Source organism: Sus scrofa, chromosome 8 (assembly GCF_000003025.6).
Source record: "Sus scrofa isolate TJ Tabasco breed Duroc chromosome 8, Sscrofa11.1, whole genome shotgun sequence".
In the NCBI taxonomy this organism is placed as follows: Eukaryota; Metazoa; Chordata; class Mammalia; order Artiodactyla; family Suidae; genus Sus; species Sus scrofa.
In genome coordinates, this window is record NC_010450.4 from 82,336,203 (window position 1) to 82,359,446 (window position 23,244).

A 23,244-nucleotide genomic window follows, 5' to 3' on the forward strand; every position below is an offset into this window, starting at 1 on the left:
TCTCTGTGTTGCGATTGGCTCCCTTACGTGTTCAAGGTTTAAAGAAAAACAAGGGAAGGGATTAGAAAAACATCATGATTTCCAGAACTGTCTTCCAGGGTTTTCTTATTTCCTTCCTCTGCCTGAAAGTCTTCTGAATCAGATCATAATTCCCCAATTTTTATATCATTGAAAATAAATGAAGGGCAGAAGTTGGTTATCAAGCCACAGACGCGTGAGTCAGCCTTTTAAGAGGGATGGCTTTAAGGACAAATAACTCTGGTTTCTTATCCCGAAATCAAAACTGCCTTGTTCTTTTGTATCAGAAGACATTCTTCTTGAGGTTTACATTCAGTCATAAACATGGTACCATCAAGAAGAAAATGACCACCAGAGGGGGGTAATGGCTATGTTGACCAAACCAAAAATGTATATTAAAAATAATTAATTTGCATTTGGGGCACAGTTCCCTCACTTTTACCACCCAACTAAGATTTGAGTACCTTCCGGAAGTTCCACTGTTCATTGATAAGAAGATTATGAATGCAAACTCTTAGGCTCACACTTAACACGTCCCAAGTGCTTTTCTTCCTTTATGTAAAAAACACATCTTCAAAAGTCTGGAAAACCAGGCAAGGCTTTCCAGAGCCGATCAGATGGAGCCAGTCCTGTGTTGGTGACCGTGTTAAATCTATTCCAATGACCTTGTTTTATTTTCGTCATATGAAATTCTCGTTCTATTTTTGATGTTTCATATCCTGTGATTGTGAACATTCGCCAGGTTTCTCTCTTTAGAAGACAAACAACTCTTCCTCTACAGCCTAGACAAGGGGAAAAGTAAGCTCCAGCTACTTCCTTCCCACCTGTCTCCATAAAGAGGGACCCCTCCCTCCCGGAAGCCACAGCGGCATCCGAATGAAGGCTCCTCGGCTCAGCACTTTCATGCATTCTTCATTCCCTGTCTGCTAATTCCTCCTCCATTGCTGTCAGACAGGTGAGGGTACCTACTCTTCTGAGGCAGAAACCTTCGATTGGTAGAGTTAAATGTTTCATTGTCAGCATCTGGTGAGCCGGCTCAGGCCATTCATTAAACATCTTTCCCAATCAGAACTTAAACACCAGCTGCTCATTTAGGTCTTGTCTTGAATCTTTATTTACATAAAACTTTGAGCAAAGTGGTAGGTTTACAGCCCAGGTACCTGAGGGCTAAAACACTATCTCGAATTTTCCTAATGGGCTGAAAATGGTCATCAGCCTTTACTCACATTCAAAGTGAGTAAAGGCTGGTCACATGAGCAGCTTTGTCAAAAAGGAGTATCTCTCTTCTTTGCAGACCTTTCTTGTAGAAATATTATATTTCTTAGGTTTTCACCCTCCGTTATTCTATGTTAATATCATCAAAAGCACCTCTTTTCTCCTGGGTTCCTGAGTCCTCTGACAAATGGCCATTTCAGGCAGGGAGTGTGGCAGAGGGCGTTGAACCGGAGTCCATCTGGGTTCATCTCCTGGCTACATGCAGTCGTTCGCTGTGTTACCCTGGGGAGGTTTTTATTCATCTGCTGCCTCAGTTTCCCCATTTGAAGAACAGAGGTAATAACATTACAGACATGAGAAGTGAATGAGCTGATGTTTGCATGTTCTCAGAATAGTGCCTGAAGCCCTGGGTAACTATTTTCTACAATCTGGGTTCTGCCTACCAGCATAAGAGTAAGGCCAAAAATGTCCGTGACCTCCAGATATGGCTTCTGAAGTCCTTCTGGAGGTGAGATGGCCGAGGGCTGAAACAGGCACATAGCTTTTTTTTCTAAAGCTCTTGATTACTGGAAAGACTATTTCTTTCTCTTAATAATGGCCTCAGACATTTAGTTTGTAACTAAACTAAATGTTTGGTCATATTCCTGCTCTGCCAGGGCTACCTCTCCCTTTTGGTTAAACGGAGATATATTTTTATATATTATTATTTTCTCTCTCTTTTTTTTTTTTGTAGGCTTGAATATTGCCTCCATTTTATTTTATTTTTGCATATAATGATTTTTTTCATTATAGCTGTGATTTACAGTGTTCTGTCAAATACAGCATGGCGACCCATGCTGTATTTATATATCCACATGTATATGTATAGATTCTTTTTTCTCACATTATCATGCTCCATCATAAGTGACTAGATGTAGTTCCAAGTGCTACACATCAGGATCTCATTGCTTATCCATTCCAAAGGCAATAGTCTGCATCTCTTAACCCCAAGTTCCCAATCCATCCCACTCCCTTGACCTCCACCTTGGCAACCACAAGTCTGTTTTCCAAGTCCATGATTTTCTTTTCTGTGGAAAGTTTCATTTGTGCTGTATATTAGATTCCAGATATAAGTGATATCATATGGTATTTGTCTTTCTCTTTCTGACTTACTTCACTTAGTATAAGAGTCTCTAGTTCCATCCATGTTGCTGCAAATGGTATTATTTTGTTCTTTTTTACAGCTGAGTGGTATTCCATTGTGTATGTATACCACATCTTCTTAATCCAATCATCTGCGATGGAGATTTAGGTTGCTTCCATGTTTTGGCTATTGTGAATAGTGCTGCAATGAACATGTGGGTGCAGGTGTCTTTTTCAAGGAAAGTTTTGTCCAGATATATGCCCAAGAGTGGGATTGCTGGATCATATGGTAGTTCTATGTATAGTTTTCTAGGGTACTTCCATACTGTTTTCCACAGTGGTTGTACCAACTTACATTCCCACCAGCAGTGCAGGAGAGTTCCCTTTTCTCCACACCCCCTTCAGCATTTGTTATTTGTGGACTTATTAATGAAGGCCATTCTGACTGGTGTGAGGTGGTATCTCATGGTAGTTTTTATTTGCATTTGTCTAATAATCAGTGATTTGAGCATTGTTTCATGTGCTTGTTGGCCATCTATGTATCTTCTTTGGAGAAATGTCTGTTCAGGTCTTTTGCCCATTTTTCAGTTGGGTTGTCGGCTTTTTTGCTGTTGAGTTGCATAAGTTGTTTATATATTTTAGAGATTAAGCCTTTGTCAGTTGCATCATTTGAAATTATTTTCTCCCATTCTGTAAGCTGTCTTTTTGTTTTCCTTTTGGTTTCCTTTGCTGTGCAAAAAAGCTTGTCAGTTTGATTAGGTCCCATTGGTTTATTTTTGCTTTTATTTCTGCTGCTTTGGGATATATTATTATTTTATGTATTTTATAATATATATAAAACATATTTTTGAATTCCGACTTTGCAATATGAAGGCAGGATAAATATCTTAGGAAAGCTGCAAGTCTTCCTAACTGCAGAAGGGGAGGGAGTGGCGGGAGAGCCCCATGAGGACAGCAGAGGGGATGTTTGAGCCCAGTGTGTAAAGCAGGTGGCTGATACTTCCTGTGTGGCTTTCCAGGTGTCCCTTTCTCTCTCGAATGCTACTACAGAGATAACCCTAGGACATTTTTCAGGCTTCAGAGGTTGGAAATTAAAATACCATTATACTTATCTATTAAACTAGTGCAAGATCATCCTGTTTTTCTGCCAGAGGTCTGGCCAAGGGGGTTGTGAGCCATGCTTGGGGTGCTGATGTTGCCTTTGTGTTGAGCGATTTGGAAATGCCCTCGCCTGTGTGGGTTCCCTGAACCCATCACTGGGACACTGAAAAAACTAGAGAGCTCTTATTTACATATATTATTTAGTTGTACGTCATTATGGATGACTGTCTATAAAAAGGACAAAAATCCTCTCTTGTGTGGTTCTGATGTCACACCAAAGATAATACAGCAGTTTTTCATTACAGATGGAGTGACTTGAAAAGAACAGGGAAGCAAATAAAATGTAAATCACTGGTGAGACAGCCCAGTCTGCTTATTAAAGTACCTCGGAGAATTTAAGCAAAAGCCCAGTCACTTAGAGGAGAGTGAATAAGAGTAGATGACTTGGTCTGTGACATCATGTTCCCCTTCCTAAGGGAATCTGCAGGAAGGGGACTCACCAGCCTTTGGAACATTCCAGAATGGGTTAGGGAGCAGTCCCAGAATAGTCAGAATTCTGAGCACTGTAATCCTGGGGGCTGTGCAGATGAAATGCCACCTGCCTCTCGACAGGCCATACCTCCAGATGGGTCTTGACTAATCCAGTAAGCCAAGCCACACTCCTCAACCCGGAAGCAGGTGGCCTTTCTTCTTGCCCACTCTAAAAGAGAGACAAAAATGAGAATACCTCACATGTTCACTGAATCCATTTTGCCTAACAACTTTTTTCCTAGGGGGCAGTGCTGCATTTCCTCACTGCCCTGTGCCACGCTTTTGCTGGGTGGAATATTGCTCTTGGTCCTGCTTTGGCATGGAGCTCTCCACCTTCTCTCCCTAGTCAGTGAGTAAGAGCATGAACTCCATGAAAGTGGGGATGGGGAGGTGTCACCCACGAATTCGCTGCCCCTAGCAGGGTGTCTGAATACATTCTCCTGACCAGACATTGTGTATTGTTTCACTCACTGCTTATTAAGGGGGAGAAAAAAAAAAAACAAACTCTACAAAGTCAGTACATTTTAGCAGGTGTGAAAACTGAGGTTAAATCACTTGCCCAACCAAGGTAACACAGGTAGTAAATGATAGACAAGGCTCTCTGTTCTGTATCAGCTTTCTTCTTCTTCTTTTTTTTTTTTTTTTTTTTTTTTTTTTTGTCTTTTTAGGGCTGCTCCCAAGGTATATGGAAGTTCCCAGGCTAGGGGTCGAATTGGAGCTGTAGCTGCTAGCCTACACCGCAGCCACAGCAACACAGGATCCGAGCCACATCTGTGACCTACATCACAGCTCAAGGAGACGCCGGATCCTTAATCCACTGAGTGAGGCCAGGGATCAAACCTGCGTCCTCATGGGTACTAGTCAGATACGTTTCCACTAAGCCATGATGGGAACTCCTGTATGAGGCTTCCTAATAGCTGCACTGCACTGCCTCATGTAAGATGCTGGACATAGTAAATGTTAAATCACTGCATGAAACAACAGCTTATATTACTGAAAATTAGCTTGCTTTAGGACAATCCTAACTGAAAGCCTTTTCTAATCAAATTCCAACACTTGCTGTGCCTTGGCATCATTTCATGTCCCAGAAATGGCTTCTATTTGCCCCTTTGTTTCATGATTGAGATAAATTAGCACCTTGAGTTTCACTTTTTGTGACTATTTGTCTCTGAAGAGAAACTCTCTCTCTGATAGGCATTTAGCGATGCTGGAAGAGTGGTTACATTCCTCTAACAGTGGCTGCCTTCCTGAATTGCATTAAGACTGGGAAGAGACCGTCTCTCCCACTGACTCTTAAAGGCGAATGTGAGCTTTTAAACCGAGAGATTCACTAAGAAGGAAGAGATAGAATTCAAACAGCGATATGTAGGGCATTTGGGTAGTAAAATTATGGATGTTTCTAACTAAGAACAAACTAAACAAAAGTGAGAAATCTCCATGACAACTAAAGAGTGAATCAACTGGCTTCCCGATTTGCCAGCAGCTCTCTCCAGAACTCAGTAGAAAGTCTGAGAAAGCATTTAAATAGAAAACAAGTCATGTAAATTCAGGCGAATGAATCTTTGAAAGACAGGAAATGGTCCAGGTGATAGGAGTGTATACTACCTCTTAGTAAAGTGGGGAAGTAGGTGTAATATTCCAGTTCAAAAGACCCAAGGGGTGTCTTTCAATATATTTCCTCTCCTACCCCATCGTTCAATACTCATTTCAAATTTGGGGTTCCACGGTCCCGTTTCTTTCCTTCCTGCCACATTGAATATATTTTTCTCCTATGGAATACAACCCTCTCCCTAAGGAGTGTATGAATAATTTTCTTAATAGTCCAGTAAAGCAACTAGTATTTGTTCTCATCCTATCTTTTAACATGGGAAACATTGCTTTAGCCTCTGTTCTTAAAGAATCCATCATTTACAGATTGAGTACCAGTCCTGGGCTTAAACACTGCAGGAGATTAAAAGAAAAATGTAAGACTTAGCCTATGTTCAGGGGAAAACAAAACCTACCCACAAGAAAATAATGGCAACGTAAGCAGATGCTAAATTATGGGATACAACCGGGAAGAGAGCCTTCATTCTTCCAAAGAGGGAGAAATAGGGAGGCCGGCCACCTTCACCGTGGAGGAGAGTGGAAAGAAGCTGAGGCCACATGAGCCCATAGGATTTAGTCACCCAGAGAGAAAAGCCAAGACCAAGGCAGAGGCTCAGCTTTTATAAAAGACACAAAAATGCCAGGTCTGAGCCAGCAACAGCAGTCGGCACCTGAGAGTTTGGTTTAATGGAGTTAACATAGGTTAGTGATTAAAAGTCAGTAGACTGTGGTCTGATTCTGCCTCGACCACCGAGCAGATGTATGAGGTTAGGTGAGTCACTTAACAGCTCTAAACCTCAGTTGCCTCGTGTTTAAAATTTAGGGAAATGGCCACTCACTTCATGGGGCTGTTGTAAGGATGAGATGAGATGATGCAAGCAGAGCGCTTAGCTTGCAAGGAAGCACTTCCAAAATGGTGGCCATAGCCCTTGTTCTTCACTGACGCTGAATAGGTAGAGGGTTTGATGAATGGGCACTGGAAAGTCCTTGTCATTCTGGAGCAGGGTATTGGCTTTAATTAATGTAGGTTTTAGGAAGATTAATCTGGCTGTGGCTTGTAGGATTGATGAAGGGAAGAGTCTGAAGATGGGGTTATGTCAGGAGACGGTGAGTCATTTGGCTTGATTTTATGAGGAACCGAATTAGGAAGGTGGCAGTGAAAACCGAGGGAGAAGGAGAATGCTAGCTGGAGGAAAGAATCTCCAGAATTTGGTGACTTGGTCTACAAGTAGAAAGACAAATGCAGTCAGGCAAAGATGATCCCCAAACTTTGTGTTGTAGAAACAGGGTAAGCCCAGGACCATGCCAGCATTCATACCCCTTGGAAAGTATGGGGTGGTGGCAGCAAGAGCTGCAGATAGGGGGCCCCAAGAAGGCAGAGGTCTTGTCTGTGTTATTCTCCTTATATCCTCAGCACCAGGAACAGTAGGTCGCATACCACAGAGGCCCAGAAAGTGTTTTTCAAATGAATGAACAAACATTGGAAATGTGCACCTGCAAGTAAGTAAACTCTGAACAGTGACATCAAGGTAGATCATGTGTAAATTTCCAGTAATAAAGCAGCCTTGCATGGGAGGTATGTAAAGGTCCATATTTAATCCAGGAAGAAAAATAATGTCTGTTTGTCAAGGAAAAATTTTAAAACTGCCCCTCCAGTAGAAAGTAGGAACTGTCGAAACTTGAACACTGATACAAAGGGAATTTTCTAATTCAGAGAACATAAAATAAACATACTGAAAATAGGGGGGACAAACCCGCTTGCTCTTGTACATATTGTTTTATCCTTTCCATCCTGGGTATAGGATAAAAGGAACCCCTTACTTGCTTGTTAGAAGAAGAAAGCTCTCACTTGAAGTTCCTACTTGGCAGATGTCAGTTGAAAGCGCTGCTTATGGAATATGCCGCAGTGTCAAACTCTGTTGGATAATTTTAGACAAATGTGTCATGTGTGACATGGAAATATGGCATGCTGTACATTAGTGATTTCCCAAGTGTTTGGAGCAGGTAGTAATGTGCTGGGGAAGTGCTCCTTAGCTCTCCACACAGAGTACTTGCAGAGCAGAGGGGAGAGGCTTTTGGTGGAAATTACTTTAGTCAGAAAAAGAATCCATTTACAATATGTGCCTTCTAACATCTTTCAGACAATGCATTGTATTAAAGAGGCATTTTTTGATTAATGTTTTATAAACATTTTTCAGCATGACAGCTTAAAGTCCCTGTAAAATTGTAAATGCGCGCGTGGTGTTCACTTCCATAAAGTCAAATGCCATCTCGTGGAGCCTAGTCGGATCCTGTCAACCATGGTGACACAGAATCAGTACCTGGGAGCATTAAAATTAATTTGCTTCATTTATATTACCGCAGTGATAGCAAGATGAAAAGAGCCCTATATTTAAATTTTACTTGAAAAAGAAAACTCTTTCGAGTAAGTTTGTTTGGTTTTTGAAATTATTACTCTTTTTTGTCTCCCTGGTTAATGAATGGAGGGGAAATGGAGTGAGAGCCTTGCCCGGTGACTTTACGCCGGTGTCTGGAAAACCCAAGCCCCATCATTCGGCCCTCACTCTCCTGCGCACTGTTAGCTGCTCAGAGAGGAAGCCCAGTCGCTGGCCCTGAGAAGCTCTCAGCTCAGTGAGGGCAGCACACACAGCACACGAATAAATGCAGCAAACACTAGGCTGGAACGTGTCCCAGTTCCATAAGCCTAGAGTAGAAAGGATCCTTGGGGCGTCACGGATGGTTTCCCAGAAGAGACGAGCCAGGAACTGAGGGCTAAAGGGTTGGGCAGGTCAAGGATTGGGTGGGGAGCGCTCAGGACCGGAGGAGCTCCTTTGCAAAGGCCTAGAGCTCTGAGGCAGCTCAGGGGAGGGAGGGAGCCGTGGAGGGAGGAGGGTCAGGTCCTGCCGGCCCTCGCCCACCACACTTAGGCGCCTCTGCTGTGTGCTTACGCCTGCATGATTTCACATGATCCGATTTTGTATTCGCACTGGTCAGAGTGGAAAATAACTGGCCCAGGACAAGCCTGAAGGCAGAGAGACAGGTTTGGGGATAGTGTGGGGAGCGCAAGTGAGGGCTGACTGTGCCCCGAAGGAGGGTTGTGGGGAGGAGACGTGAGTGGTCACAGAGGGGCCAGGGAGTCACTGAAGCGAGGGTCACATCCTACTCCTTAGCCCTTTCATCTGCTAAGTGAGTGCTCATTGAGTGACTGAGTGATCAAGTGAATTATCAAAAGGGTGGTGCTTTACAGTGGCTTCTGGAAAAAGAGAGCTGATTTTCTTTCTTTTTTAATTTATTTTTTTAATTTTTATTTTTGTACTAAAATGTCATTGGCTTCCAAGGTTGTGCCAGTTTCTGCTGTAGAGCAGTGACCCAGGCATACCTATATAGACAGCCTTGCTCTCATCTTATCGCCCATCATGTTCTATCCCAAGAGATTAGACATTTTCCCCTGATTTTCCGATATGACTTGAAGATCAAATTTGGCCAAATTCACCACCAGGTGACAGAAATCTCAGTATGGGGAGTGCAGTGGCTCTTGTGGAGTCCCAGCTTCTCCACTGTGTCTCCAGCATCGTCCTGGTAGTGCTGGAAACACGGCCAAGATGCCCTGGAACAAGATTGTAAACTCACTGACGGCCACCATGGCCCGGATCACTTGGCTGTGGTGATGGCGTTAACTCTTCCTCCACTTCTCCCAGCTTCGGTTCCTACTCTGATCCTGGAGCAGGTGCAGATATGCTGAGCTGAAGCTGCGGATTTAGAGACGGGAGGGCAGGTAGGGAGAAAGTGAAGGAAGCAGGGGAAAAGAGGTCTGAGATAAACAGACTGCAGAAGAAGAAACTCACCACTGAGAAGGCAAGTGGGTGATATGATAATGGAAAAGTAAGGTAGAGAGGTTCCCACTGTGGCACAGTGGGTTAATGATCTGGCTTCTTCTCTGTGGCTGGCCCGTGCCATGCCCAGCCCAGTGTAGTGGATTAAGGATCCGGCGTGGCTGCAGCTGTGGCATAGGCTGTAGCTGTGGCTCAGATTCAATCCCTGGCCCGGAACTTCCATGTGCCATGGGTGTGGCCAAAAAAAAGAAAAAAAAGTAAGGGAAAGTTTTAGACTGTTTGAGGTTCCCAAAACAAATAGCTTGGCTTGAATCTCTGGAGCCCCACTCCTGTCACCAGGGGTAGGCCTGTCATGAACCCACCCCATGCCAGAGATAAGCAAGGACACAGCCACGAGACCTGGGCCCTGATCTCTGGTAGCCAAGTTTTTCTGTCTGATGTTATTTTCCATCATACTTTTACCATTAGTCACTGGGCGTGGTGCTGATAGGAAATTTGATTAACAATTAACAAGAAGGTATTGCAGGCACACTGAGCAGTGAAGAGAAATCCCTACTTAACTTGACAGATGTTTCCAGCAGCTGTGAGCCCTGGCAGAGCCCTCTCTTTTCCGGGCAGGGTGGATGACGGGGGCCCACTGCCAGGCTGAGTCAGGCAAACATACCACCCTTGGACACAAGGACGATTGAACCATGTTGCTGGAAAGGGGGAAGGGAGTGAGGACAGGCAGGGTGACAAGTGCAGGAAGAAGCCAGAGCGTGGGGGGTGGGGGTGAAAGACAAAGGAAGAAGTCGGGATTCTCAGAACCTAGAGGTTAGGAGAGAAAACAGGGGTCATATCTCCGAGGGGGGCTCAGCGGGCTGTCCACTAGCCCAGCTGCTGCCGTCCTCCCTCTAGTGCCCCCTGTTGGCAGAACCATCCATGGAGCCAGCTGATGAAGATGAGTGGTGTTTGCAGAGTCCCAGCGCCATCAGTACAGAAGGGTGTGTTCAAAGATGAGGTCCAGGACCAGAGAGAACCTCATACAAACTGGCACCAAAGTCCAGAGAAGAGAGAAGGGCACTTGTACACTGGAAGTTTCTTGGAGGCAATGACTTGGCTATGTCTGTCAATCTCTGGTTCCTTCGCCACTTTGGGGTCAGCCTAGCAGTTACTCAGCTCCTTGCCGATATGAAATCACAGGAACACCCCAGTGTGGGCAGTAGGGGCGTCCAGTCTGCGCTTCTGCAGGTGCCCTGGGAAGCGAGTTCCAAAGGTGCTCGGTGTCCCATGCTCTCATCTGCTGAATGGACCTGCCATCCCTGTGGCCTCTTGAACTGAAGACCTGGGAGGCCCTGACCCTGACCTGATGGAGGGAACTAGAAACTCAGGAGGCCTGGATTGCGGTCAGGACTTCACACCTGGGAAAGTTTTCTGACCACTGGGCATCTCAGTCTCATCAGTAAAATGGCTCAGTTTTCATCCGTCCCCTGGGTGTGTTGCCAGGTCTCTGGGGGAGCACTTGACGCCTACTATGCACTCGCTGCTCACTAGCCATTCTTATCATTCTCAGTGCTATCTTCGTGCTGCAACTCATCACACCGCCATGAATTGCCACTGTCCCTGCATTAGGATACCTGTGTATCTTGCTTATTGGAGCAGCAGCCCTGTGCCCAATCTGTGAGCTTGCTTGAGCTGGCTGAAGAACAACAGAGAGCCTGCCTGGGTTTAGCCAAAAAAGCATAACTCGGATGACTAAGCCCAGCAGCCATGGTCCTCAAATATTGGGTTAGAAATCCCTGTTCTGATCGTGTTTAGAGACAAATACCTCTGTATTTCCATCATTTGCTCTCTTTAGCTCCTCTCTTACACCACCACACCTCCCAATTCCTTCACAACACCCCTTTGGGCCGAATAACCGTTCCTGGAAAAGGAGGAGTCTTCTTAATTTCTTATCATAATTTTGGGTCTTCTTAATTTCTCATAGTAATAACTTCTTGGGACTAATACATGGTATAGAGAGAGATATATTTGTCTTTTCAGGGCTGCACCCACAGCACATGTAGTTTCCCAAATTAGGGGTTGAATTGGAGCTATAGCTGCTGTCCTACACCACAGCCACAGCAACACAGGCTCTGAGCCGTGTCTGAGACCCACAGCACAGCTCATGGCAACCAGATCCTTAACCCACTGAGCAAGGCCAGGGATCAAACCCGCATCCTCATGGGTACTAGTCAGGTTCCTTAACCACTGAGCCATGATGGGAATTCTGGGATTGTTAATATTAGATGCTGTTTTACAACATCAAATATTGATCTAACTTAAATCCAGTATGTGGATTGAGCATATTATTTTTAAAAAGAAAGCTCCTTTCCTCAGAAACAGTGCAAAAATCTAAATGTGTACGATCAAAAGTTTGCAAGAGATGTGTTGTTTGGGAAGAGTGGAGCATTTGCAGTTTATGGCAATGATGTGTGAGGCTATGAAAAAGAAGGCAGCCATGAGATACATTTTTGCATAAAGGTTTGAAATTTATTAGAAGGTAAAAATAATTGAAAAAGCAGAGCTTTCCTCACTGGGCTATAATAAAAAGTTATTTATGGGCCATCACTGTGCATGTTTGGGAGCATGGGTCCTTTTCAGGGGCTGTTCTCAAAGAAACAAAAAGAATGCTAAGCTCTTAAAGCTATTCAGTTGAAAGAGCTGACGTACATACACAGCCCTTCTGACAGCTGGGCCATATTAAACCAATCGGTGGTAATAGTCAAATCGCCTGTGTCCAATTTCTGCTATGGAAGCCAGTAGTTATACATGATAGGCCATTGCTTACAAAATATGCATGCCTTGCCCTGGCTATTACAGAATGGTAGACTCAGGGGTGGTATTCATTTACCTGAGTTCTGTTAACACCTTCACTCTGGGGTTTATCATTCAGCACAGATTTTAGGATTCACCTGCCATATGCAATATTGCTTAAAGCACTTTCAGATTCTCGGCCAAAAGGGGATGTGCAAAAAAGCCTTTCTGAATTTCCATTTGGGTAAATTACCCTCCTACTTAGAGCCATATATACCACACATTATCTGACCTTATCCCTTCGGCCCCAAAGTGAACTTTGGGGCCTTGAAATGGTGCCTCCCTAAAGACGAACAGGGTGTTGCATTACTAAGCATGAAAAGATCCATTTTTAACCTCTGCCTTCCTAGTATTCCTCAGCCTTCTCTTGGCAACTCTATTTCACTCCGTCTTCCCTCCTCTCCTTGTTGGGCTGCTGCAGTGAGAGTTCCTGGTGCCCTTCAACTGACCGCCTTTTCAGTGCTGATCTGTTCTAGGTAGAGCTTAGAGCTTTATGGAGTGAAGGGAAGATGGAAAGATTTGGTGGCTTATTTAGAGACCTACCCTTTTAGTTCTATGAATACTCTCGGGGAAACGATGCTGCGTTCCAAGGTCCAGTTTGAATGGCATTTGTCTGTAATTTGACGACATATGGAATTTGCCTCTAGGTTTTCTGGTTTTTTGTTCCTCAGGAATTCCAATGCTGAAGATCGTGTTTGCCGGCCATGAGCACCTCTCTTTAATATCCGTCCCCCTGCTTATCTACCACCCGGTGCAGATCCTTCTGGGAAGTGTGTTGGTGCCAACGATAAAATCTTGGATGGTGTCAAGGCAGAAGGTGAGACTCTAGGAGGATCTTTTTTGGATCCAAATCAGATTGAAATGCTATTTCTGAATCTTAGCTGTTCATACACTTTAACTTTTGCTAACATAACCTTGTTCTCAAGTGCATAATTTCTTAACTAAATACAATAGTCATGATGCCTTGATCCATTTCAGTTTGAGCAGGAGGGTTAAGGGCTGATTGTTTTATATTGTTCTAAAAGCACAATGATACCTAAAATGCAGTTTTTAAAACCCCTTCTTGGAGTTCCCTTCATGGCTCAGAGGTAACAAACCCAACTAGTATCCATGAAGATGCGAGTTCCATTGCTGGCCTCGCTCAGTGGGTTAAGGATCCGGCATTGCTGTGAGCTGTGGTGTAGGTCTCAGACGAGGCTCGGATCTGACATTGCTGTGGCTGTGGTGTAGACTGGCAGCAGTAGCTCCGATTCGACCCCTAGCTGGGAACTTCCATGTGCGGTGGCTGTGGTGTAGGCTGGCAGCAGTAGCTCCGATTCAACCCCTAGCTGGGAACTTCCATATGCCGTGGATGTGGCCCTAAAAAGCAAAAACAAAAAACCAGAGTTCCCGTCGTGGCTCAGTGGTTAACGAATCTGACTAGGAACCATGAGGTTTCGGGTTCAATCCCTGGCCCTGCTCAGTGGGTTAAGGATCCGGCGTTGCTGTGGTGTAGGTCGCAGATGCGGCTCGGATCTGGCATTGCTGTGGCTGTGGTGTAGGCCGGTGGCTACAGCTCCAATTAGACCCCTAGCCTGGGAACCTCCATGTGCTGTGGGTGCAGCTCTGGAAAAGACAAACAAAAGCCCTTAATTTGCTCACGTTACAGGGCATGTTGCAGGGGAGCGAAGGTTCAGCAAATATCTCAGGCGCACACCGTCTTTGCCCCACCTGCTCATTTCCACGGGTCCTGATTTCACACGCCTTTCCACTTATGATAGCGCCTGGCTTCCTCTAGAATGTCTACTTTAAATTTTTAATTTTCCAGACACATAATAACTTCTTTGCACCACAGAACTCTGTGTTTGGGAATTGAAAATCTCAGTAGCAAAGGAAGCCGGCCACATGGCAGTGTCAGTTTCACCACACTTGGCTTAGATGTCTTGTTACTTATTTGATATTTGTGGACTTGATTTCCTAAATTATCAGCCAAAATCAAATAAACCAAGTGATTCATACCCAGCTTGCTGCAGGACATAGCACAGGCGTGCCCCTAGAGCTTATTCCTTCCTGGTGGCTTGGACTTTACAAGACTTTTTCCAGCCTGTTCACAAGGTGGGAACTGCCCTCAGGAGATGAGTAAGAAGAGGAGACAGCCAGTGACAGAGGGCCCTGCCTTGTGTCCTTCGTGTCCTGAAAACGGAATAGCCCCACCACCGCCTTTGAGCTCTGTGGATGCTAAGCTCATCCTAGCCTTGACCAGGTTCAGAATGTGGACCCTGGAACCAGCCTGGCAGCTTCTCCCCGTGTGACCGTGGGCAAAGCTACGTCACTTCTCTATACCTCAGTCTCTGCCCCGCTAAGACTAACGCTGAGGTCTACTCTTTAGAGTGGTGGGGAGTGGTTTACATGGCAGGCGTTTGACAAAAGCTGGCTGATATAATCACTGTTCTCATCGCTGATGTTCCTTATTTTCTACAACACTAGCAAGCTCTGCTATCCCCACGGCAGGAAATAGTCCCAGAGAGTTGAGCAATTTGCCCCGGGTTTTTATGTGGGTGGTTTAGACAGTGTTAAAGTTAGTACTTGAACCCTGGTCTCTATGCCCCCCAGAATCCTTCCCGACACCACAGTGATGCTCAAACAGAGATACAAGATGATTTTTATTTTTATTTTTTTATTGAAGTGTAATTTACAATGTTGTGTGAATTGCAGGGACATGGCAAAATGAGTCAGTTAGACATATCCTTTTTCAGATTCTTTTCCATTGTAGGTTATTACAAGATATTGAGTAGAGTTCCCTGTGCTCCACAGTAGGACTTTGTCACTTACCTATTTTATTTGTAGTGGCGTGTTTATGCTAATCCCAAACTCCTCATTTGTTTTTGTTTGTTTGTTTGTTTGTTTTGTTTTTTTGTCTTTTTGCCATTTCTTGGGCTGCTCCCGCCCATATGGAGGTTCCCAGGCTAGGGGTCAAATTGGAGCCGTAGCCACCGGCCTACGCCAGAGCCACAGCAACGCAGGATCCGAGCCGCGTCTGCAACCTACACCACAGCTCACGGCAACGCCGGATCCTTAACCCACTGAGCAAGGGCAGGGATCGAACCCGCAACCTCATGGTTCCTAGTCGGATTCGTTAACCACTGCACCACAACGGGAACTCCCCAAACTCCTCATTTGTTTCCCCCTTCACAAGGTTGCTTTTAGAAGGTGAGCCCGAAGGCCCCAGAATCCTTCCTGGAAAGTAGCCCATCCAGCACCTTCACTCAGTTTGTTATTGAACAAAACATTAGTGATCCCCATTCTGTGCTGGGTACCACTCCAGGCTGGGGGTCTGCCCACTCAGAGTTGGCAGAGGAGCAGTTTAGTAGCTTTTCTTTCTTTTACCATTTATCCCCTTTGAAAACTTCCATTTGTATTTATGCTCATGTTTATCAGTGTGCATGTGTGTGATAAGCTAGAATTAATATAATTTTTAATATATAATTTTTAATGTAATATAAATTTTGACAAAGAATGGAGAAAAGTATTAGAAAATCCTAATACTCCATTAATAATATGTAGTCATAGTGGACAGCAGATTAATGAAAGTTTCTTCCTAACGTTTGAAAGCTCTGGGATTTATCCTACAGAGCAGAAGATGCATTTCCAAAAGGGAGACTGGGGAGTTCCTGCTGTGGTGCAGTGGGTTAAGAATCTGACTGCAGCTGCTCGGGTCGCTGTGGAGGTGCAGGTTCAATCCCTGGCCCAAGCCGTGGGTTAAAGGGTCTGGCATTGCCAGAGCCACGGTGTAGATCACCCCATTCAGTCCCTGACCCAGGAACTTCCATATGCCGCCAGTGTGGCCATCACATTTTAAGGTATTCTCATTGTGGCTCAGTGGAAACGAATCCAACCAATATCAAATTTAAAAAAAAAAAAAAAAAGCCTAGAGAAGAGTAAACTAGACGACACCATTCATTTTACCCTTTGCACAGAAATCACTGCAAACCAGGAGGCCACTGGCTAACAGAGAATACTCCAGAAGGCTTGGATTATTTCGCCATTCCATTTGGCCCCCCAAATAAATACAAGGTGTCAGTCACAGGGGATCCATAAGTGTCTCCTCTGCTTTACAGACAATACTGACTGAGACCCATGGCCACCGTCCAGTGCTCAGCGGATGGGATGAGTAGCCAGGCTGGGCTGGGGGAGATGCCAGCATCTGTGGGCCAGTGAGGTGGGAGGGGGAATCTGTTTGGGTCTAGGGGTTTGGCTCACTGGCTACACAGTGCTGTCTAGGCAGGCCTCTCCTTCCTTCTCGCAGCATAAATTATCTGGTGTTAATTAATGCTCTCACTTTGCTCATGGACGGCATCCAACTCTGAACGTCATGTTTTCTTTTCTCATAGGGAGTGAAGCTGACGAGGCCGACGGTATAACAAAGGAGGCGCCCTCTCAGCAGTGATGTATATTTGTACAGTACTGTACATACAGACACTTCGGAAGACTTGTATTTGTGATTGTTGCTTTGATGCATATTTTATTTTTTTACACAAAAATATGATATAACTGTTTAAGTGCCTTAAAATGGATTCAGTGAGAGCATTATTTCCAAAACCTACTCTGTTGGTTCCTGCTAGAGGTGGTACGGTATTTTGGAGTTGTGGGGGTTTTTTTTGGTAATCTAATGCAGGAAACAGTCATTGTTAAGTGACAAAAAGCAAGCACGTTTTCCTTGTGCCACCTTCCGTACAATATAGCTCTCTACTGTTACTGTACTGTTTGAAATGAGGTCACACCATCAGGAAAATGCCCTTCTCATGACAGTGAAAACTTGCAAAGTCTTGTTCACGAATACTTTGATTTACCGCGTGATTCTTTTTTTTTTTTTTCTGCAACTGTGACATGCCTCTTCCTTATCAACTCAGCAGGGGTCACAGAGTGAATAGATGCTAAAAAGCATAAGTTATCTGCATTTCTTGACATCATTTTTTAAGACATTCCTTCAAATAGTTTCCACACAGAAATTCCTCCGTTCCATTATGAGAGATTGTGGTGTTCTCTGTCTTAAATTTATTATAAGCTGCTTCAAAGAAAGGGCCTGATGTTTGAGTTACGAGTCAAAGTACATGAAGTTTTGAGATAAACTACAGGATCTGGGTTTCAGGATTTTTAAAAGTATATTTCAAATGTTTTTCCTTTTTTTCCATCATTTCTTTCTTGTGTGTTTTCCAACGCACAAACTCATAACAGCCAAATGTTGAGACAAAAATGTTATAATCAATTTGAGAACAGCCACAATTAATGATGGATTATTTCACATTCCACAACTGAGACCAAAAATTTTTTTTTCCTGTTACATGGATGCACTGAGGATAAATTTCCCCTTTAAGCCAAAAGCAGCCTGTTACATCTTTGAATTAAGCACACTTAAAGCATTTGAAACAAGTTATTTGTGAGAATTTTCGTGATGGATTTGACAAATGTTTGCAACATTTTTTTAAATTAAATCACAATTGCTCTTACAAATAAATGAAAATATAAAGGTCATAGATGCAAACCAATGTTACATATAGACATTCTGTCTAGCTAGATGGGAAGAAAGACACAGAAAAATACAAAACTCTTTGTTAACAAAAATATCAAGTAACATCAATTCTCAGTTGGGCACCGGCTTGCTGTGGAGTGTCCAATATTTGCTCTCATTGTGGCTGGAAGAGCTTACACGACCCAAAGAGAAAATGAGGCAATATACAGAAATAAGGGAACACCGCGTCTCTTGTTTCCTGCACACCATGCTGTCACATCCTCTCTCCATGTCTTTTCGTGATTTGTCAGGTGATACAGGTATCCTGGGTTACACTGAGGCCACATCCTAGGTTCAGCAACTACTTCACTGCTATTTTATCAACAAAATCGATTCCTTAGAAACTAACCACGTTTATCAATAGCATAACCAACAAAAATCATTCCTTAGAAACTTCCCAGGGCTATCAATAGCTCAAATTTATATCGTTGCTAACTTATATCTCAGCTTGTGTTACCTCGGACTCATTTCAGTGTCATTGAGCCTCATAAATTTCACAAAAGTTAGCCTCAGTGTGAGTTTTAAGGCCTAGTGCCAGACCCTGCAAAAATCTATGCTACACAGACTGTTTATCAAGAATTCCTATTGTCAAGAATTTCACTTGTGTCTAAAACAGTAATTTTTGCTTGATACTTTTTTTTTTTTTTTTTTTTTTTTTTTGTCTTTTTAGGGCCACACCCGTGGCATATGGAGGTTTCCAGGCTAGGGGTCCAATCGGAGCTGTAGCCTCTGGCCTATGCCACAGCAACACCAGATCCATAACCTGCTGAGCAAGGCAAGGGATTGAAACTTCGTCCTTATAGATGCTAGTCAGATTCGTTTCTGCTAAGCTATGACGGGACCTCCTTGCTTAATATTTTTGATGCTTAAAGATGGAGCACAGAAAGGTTTTTATGTTTTGTTCCTATAAGCTTCTTTGAATTTCAGAGTAAATGGAAATGTCTGTCTGAGCTATCATAAAAATCTTCTCCCTAACATTAGAATACTGATTTTTTCCCCCAACTTATCTACCTCTATTATCTAACACCTATAGTAGGTGTGATTATGGGATAAAATTCAATTGAAAATGCTATAACATTTTCTCTTTTGCTTTAAAAAAAGGTTTTGTTTTCAAATAATCTTCTTTACATAGTGAATTTTGGTGGCTTTATTGATATGTTTATACTTGTTTCTTTTTTTACACAAATGCGTGCATATTTTTCCATAAAGAACAAAAAAATAAAATCAAAATTTATTTTTAAGTCCTGCTTATTGGGATTTAATTATTCATATCTTAAAATGTTATGTCTATGCACTATCGGTTTTATGCATTTGTTTTGTCTAAATGTATTTATGAAAGAAATACATTAGATTATATTTATGTTTGCTCATTTTTCCACCTGGATTTTTTTTAAGAAATGTTCATTATAAAATTTGATTTTTTTAATGGATGATAATATTCATCTTTTCATATGCTGTTTTCTAAGTTTTAAAACTTTGTGGGTTTTTCTTTTTAATTCTTCTCGCTTCTGTTTAAAACTTAAACACCTCTGGCTAATGTTCAGTTTTGTTTATGCTAAATACCAAATTTTTTCAAAAGGATTGGTGAAGTAATGAAGTGGATTATTTATGATGACTGGAAGATGAAAATAATTCTATAATTAAACAAAGATGTTTCAGAAATCACAAGAGAACCCGTGGCTTGTTTTTAATCTGATTGCAGATGCACTCACAATACTTGCCAAATATCTATAAATTCTCTTGATTGGTTGCAATACTCATAGATTATTTGTGGTTAACTAGACCTGTTTCATTGTCTTCCTACATATCCACCTCAATACCTCCATCGCCCCATCACGTTAAAATGCCAAACTAGCCCTTGCCTGTCAGAAATTTTCTCTGCATCAGAGTTGAGGACCAAGAGAGAAACATAGCCCGCAGAAGGGGCGGAATCTAGGTGGTCTGAGTCTTAGCCACCTTTGTTGTATTTTTCAGGGCTAGGAAAGATGAAAGTTTGGACTACACAAAATCTTTTCTAAACCCAGAGTTTCTTTATGAGCAAATTACCTGCTGCAGAATTCCGTACCTCTGTGTTCTTGCTTTGCTGTCTTGGCTTAGCCATCCTCTTCTCCCTGGAAGGGCTGACAGCAATGTCACCTCCTCCGTGAAGCCTCCCCAGCCAGCGCTAGACTTCCTCCCTGTGACCCTTAGAAGGAATCCCTCAAGTCTTCCAAAACCTTTGCTTGACAAATCATCCCTTTCCATTTCTGTCTCCTCCAACATGCTCCTCATTTGTTTTCCTCATGTGCCTAGCACGGTGCCGGGCTTGGATGAATGACCAATAACCAAAAAAAAAGTGATTTTCTAAATTGTGATCTTAACAGGTAGGGCATGGACCTTCAAAATTATGAGAGCTCTTCCTTATGTCCAATCATTACTAAGTTAAGGAAAACTGACTTTTTTTTTTTTTTTTTTTTTTGCCAATATTCCTATCCTGAGAGAAATTGTGAAGCTGGATTGTATGGCCGAGAGGAATGCCTGGCTTTGTAGCTGTGCAAATATTAGCTATCCCAGGTGAGTCTGCAGATGTAATATGCAAACAACTTCCATCACGTATACTCTGGCAGAACAATAAACCCTTAATAATTCAGGCTAAATCAGGTTGCATTGCTCTGAATTAGTGAATCTTTTATAGGCATAAAAAACCAAGGGTTTTTTTTTTCCTTCTAGAAATTCTGATATAATTATTCTAAAGTCTAGATACAAATTATGATTATCATCCTCATTAGTTTATATAGATATATACAAAAGGTCTTAGAAGAGTTTATTCTCTTTAGCAAACCAACTAATTGTATTTACATTTTAGGACAGTTTCTCAAATGTGAGTAAAATACTTAACCTCATTTAAAGGGAAAACAATTTCTCATAGACCCTGGAGAGCGTATCTACAGAACCAATTAGGAGAAACTGTATTAAACATTAAATACCACTCTACCAATCAGTTGGCCGCCCGTGTGCTAGTAAACAGGAGCACTGAAGTTGCAGGGCCACACGTGGGTGCATGTGACAACGCCCCTCCCCTCAGCCGCCACTCCATCTCCACACTTGAGAGCACTTCTGTACCTGTGCGCATTGCAGACGGAGCCAAACACCGTTTGCATCATCTCTGTTCAGGAATCCAAAGTGAGAATAGCATAACTTCATGGGTTTGTTATTAGGACTGAATGAAAGAACCGCTGTGGCTTGTCACAGCACCTGGCCCTTGGTAGGAATCCAATCAGTGACAGCTATTATGGTTCCACACAGATGGGGCCTGGGTAAACCCTATCGGACCTGTGGGGTCAGGCATCAGGTCTATTCTTGCGTGACTTCTAATCTATGCAGATCTATTAGGCAGTTCATTCAATGCCACCAAGCGAGCCAGGGCGTGACCAGGGCAGGAGTCTGTACGTTGTCGATGCCTGATTCTGAATTGTAAGCCGGCTGCAGCCATCCCTGGCCTCCAGCAAGAACTGAAAGGCCTTCCAGCCCACCAACTGCTGCTGCCTGGGTCTTGCTTTTTTCTACCTAATCCAAAGAATTCTGAGGAGAAATTTCGCTCAATTCCCCTAAAGCCCTGAGTCCAGCTGAGAAGCACCTGATAGTGCAGCTGACAGAGCTGCTCCATATTGATGCCGATGTGCTAGTGCCTGGCAGACCAGAGTTCTGACTGTACGGCTGCTCCTAGGGCTGTTTCTCCAACACCCCTCCCCTCCTGCCATGACCATGGTCCTCTCAGAGGGCGCTCAGTCCAGGATGAAGTGTCCCCTTCCACTTCTCCGGCTGCCCCCATGGCCCTAGAGTGGCTGGCTGTCCCTTTCACAGGCCCCCTCCCATTCACCCCTTTAATGTGAACATTTCTAGGCATCCTGGTCTCTGATCTTTCTTCCCACTCCCTGTCCTCTCCCACCAGAGCCTGTGGGCCACTCCCTCGGTGCCAGTCACCATTGTAACTCAGCCAGAGCTCCTGGCCTAGAGCCTTGAGCTCACATTCCCAATTGTATCTGGACATCCCCCCATCCCTGAGCATCCTCAAGGCACCCCTGACCCCTGAAGGAAAAGTCAGTAACCTCTCACACACCGTCCTCCCTAACCAGCTTCCTGTGTTGTCATAGCAACCAGGCCTGGGAAGGGGGGGCCTCCCCTTAGCCTTCCCATTTCATTTTTCCTAGTCAGCCCGTCATCAGATTTTCTTGATTCTGTTTGCAGAGCCTCTCCTTAATCTCTGCCATCTTTATCCCACTGTTGCTGTCATTTACTGTCCTATTTTCCTCCAAGAACCCCTTCTCCAATCCAGGAATCCCTTGCTGATGTTCATCAGTCACCTACAACGTGCTGGTGCTCTGATTAATGATTTACATGAAGGATCCCGTGTAATCCTTACGAAGATTTTTTGATATTGGTATAATTATTACCTTTTTACAGGTTAGAAAGTGGAGGCTCCAAAACAGTAAATTTCAGATGCCATAGCATAGCTCCCTGTGCTATACAAGGTTTGTTGGTTACCTACTTTTTATGTAGTGGTGTGTATTTGTTAATCCCAAAGTCCTAATTTATCCCTCCCCTCCCCCCAGCCTTTTCCTGTTGGTACCCATAACTTTGTTTTCTACATCTGTGAGTCTGTTTCTGTTTTGTAAATAAATTCACTTGTATCATTTTATTTAGATTCCACATCTAAGTGATATCATGTGATATTTGCCTCTCTCTGTCTGACTGACTTCTTAGTATAATAACCTCTAGGTCCATCCATGCTGCTGCAGATGGCATTATTTCTTTCTTTTTATTGATAGGGATGAAGTAGAATAGTTACACAGGTAGTTGTAGAAGTTCCAATAGGGGCCCATAGATAGAGAGGGAAACCTAGGGGACTCAGGGAGACCACTGTAAGTTAATGATCACTCAAGCAAGCCATCAGCATCACTCATTATTAGAGAAATGCAAATCAAAACCACTATGAACGGGCATCATCAAAAAGTCTACAAACAATAAGTGCTGGAGAGGGTGTGGAGAAAAAGGAACCCTAGTACACTGTGGGTGGGATTGTCAATTGGTGCAACCACTGTGGAAAGCAGTATGGAGATTCCTCAGAAAACTACACATAGAACTACCATTTGATCCAGCAATCCCACTCCTGGGCATCTATCCAGAGAAAACCACGACTCGCAAAGACACATGTACTCCAATGTTCATTGCAGCACTATTTACAATAGCCAAGACATGGAAACAACCTAAATGTCCATCGACAGAGGAGTGGATCCAGAAGATATGGTACATATACACAATGGAATATTAGCCATCAAAAAGAACGGAATACCATCATTTTTAGCAACATGGATGGACCTAGAAACTATCATGCTAAGTGAAGTCAGCCATACAATGAGACACCAACATCCAATGCTTTCACTGACATATGGAATCTGAAAAAAGGACAGACGA

At 43.4% G+C, this 23,244-nt stretch overlaps 1 protein-coding gene across 2 annotated transcripts in view; it reads left to right on the forward strand.

Annotated features, from left to right (window-relative positions):
- Positions 1-19,458, forward strand: part of SLC10A7 (solute carrier family 10 member 7) — a 240,604-nt gene extending 221,146 nt beyond the window's left edge. Inside the window, exons 10-11 of one of the 2 annotated variants that reach the window (XM_021100285.1) lie at positions 12,914-13,059; positions 16,613-19,458. In XM_021100285.1, the coding sequence (XP_020955944.1) occupies positions 12,914-13,059; positions 16,613-16,642 (176 nt within the window). In that variant the 3' untranslated portion in view covers positions 16,643-19,458. The remainder of the gene's footprint in view (positions 1-12,913; positions 13,060-16,612) is intronic. The other variant, NM_001137640.1, reaches the window with a different exon arrangement.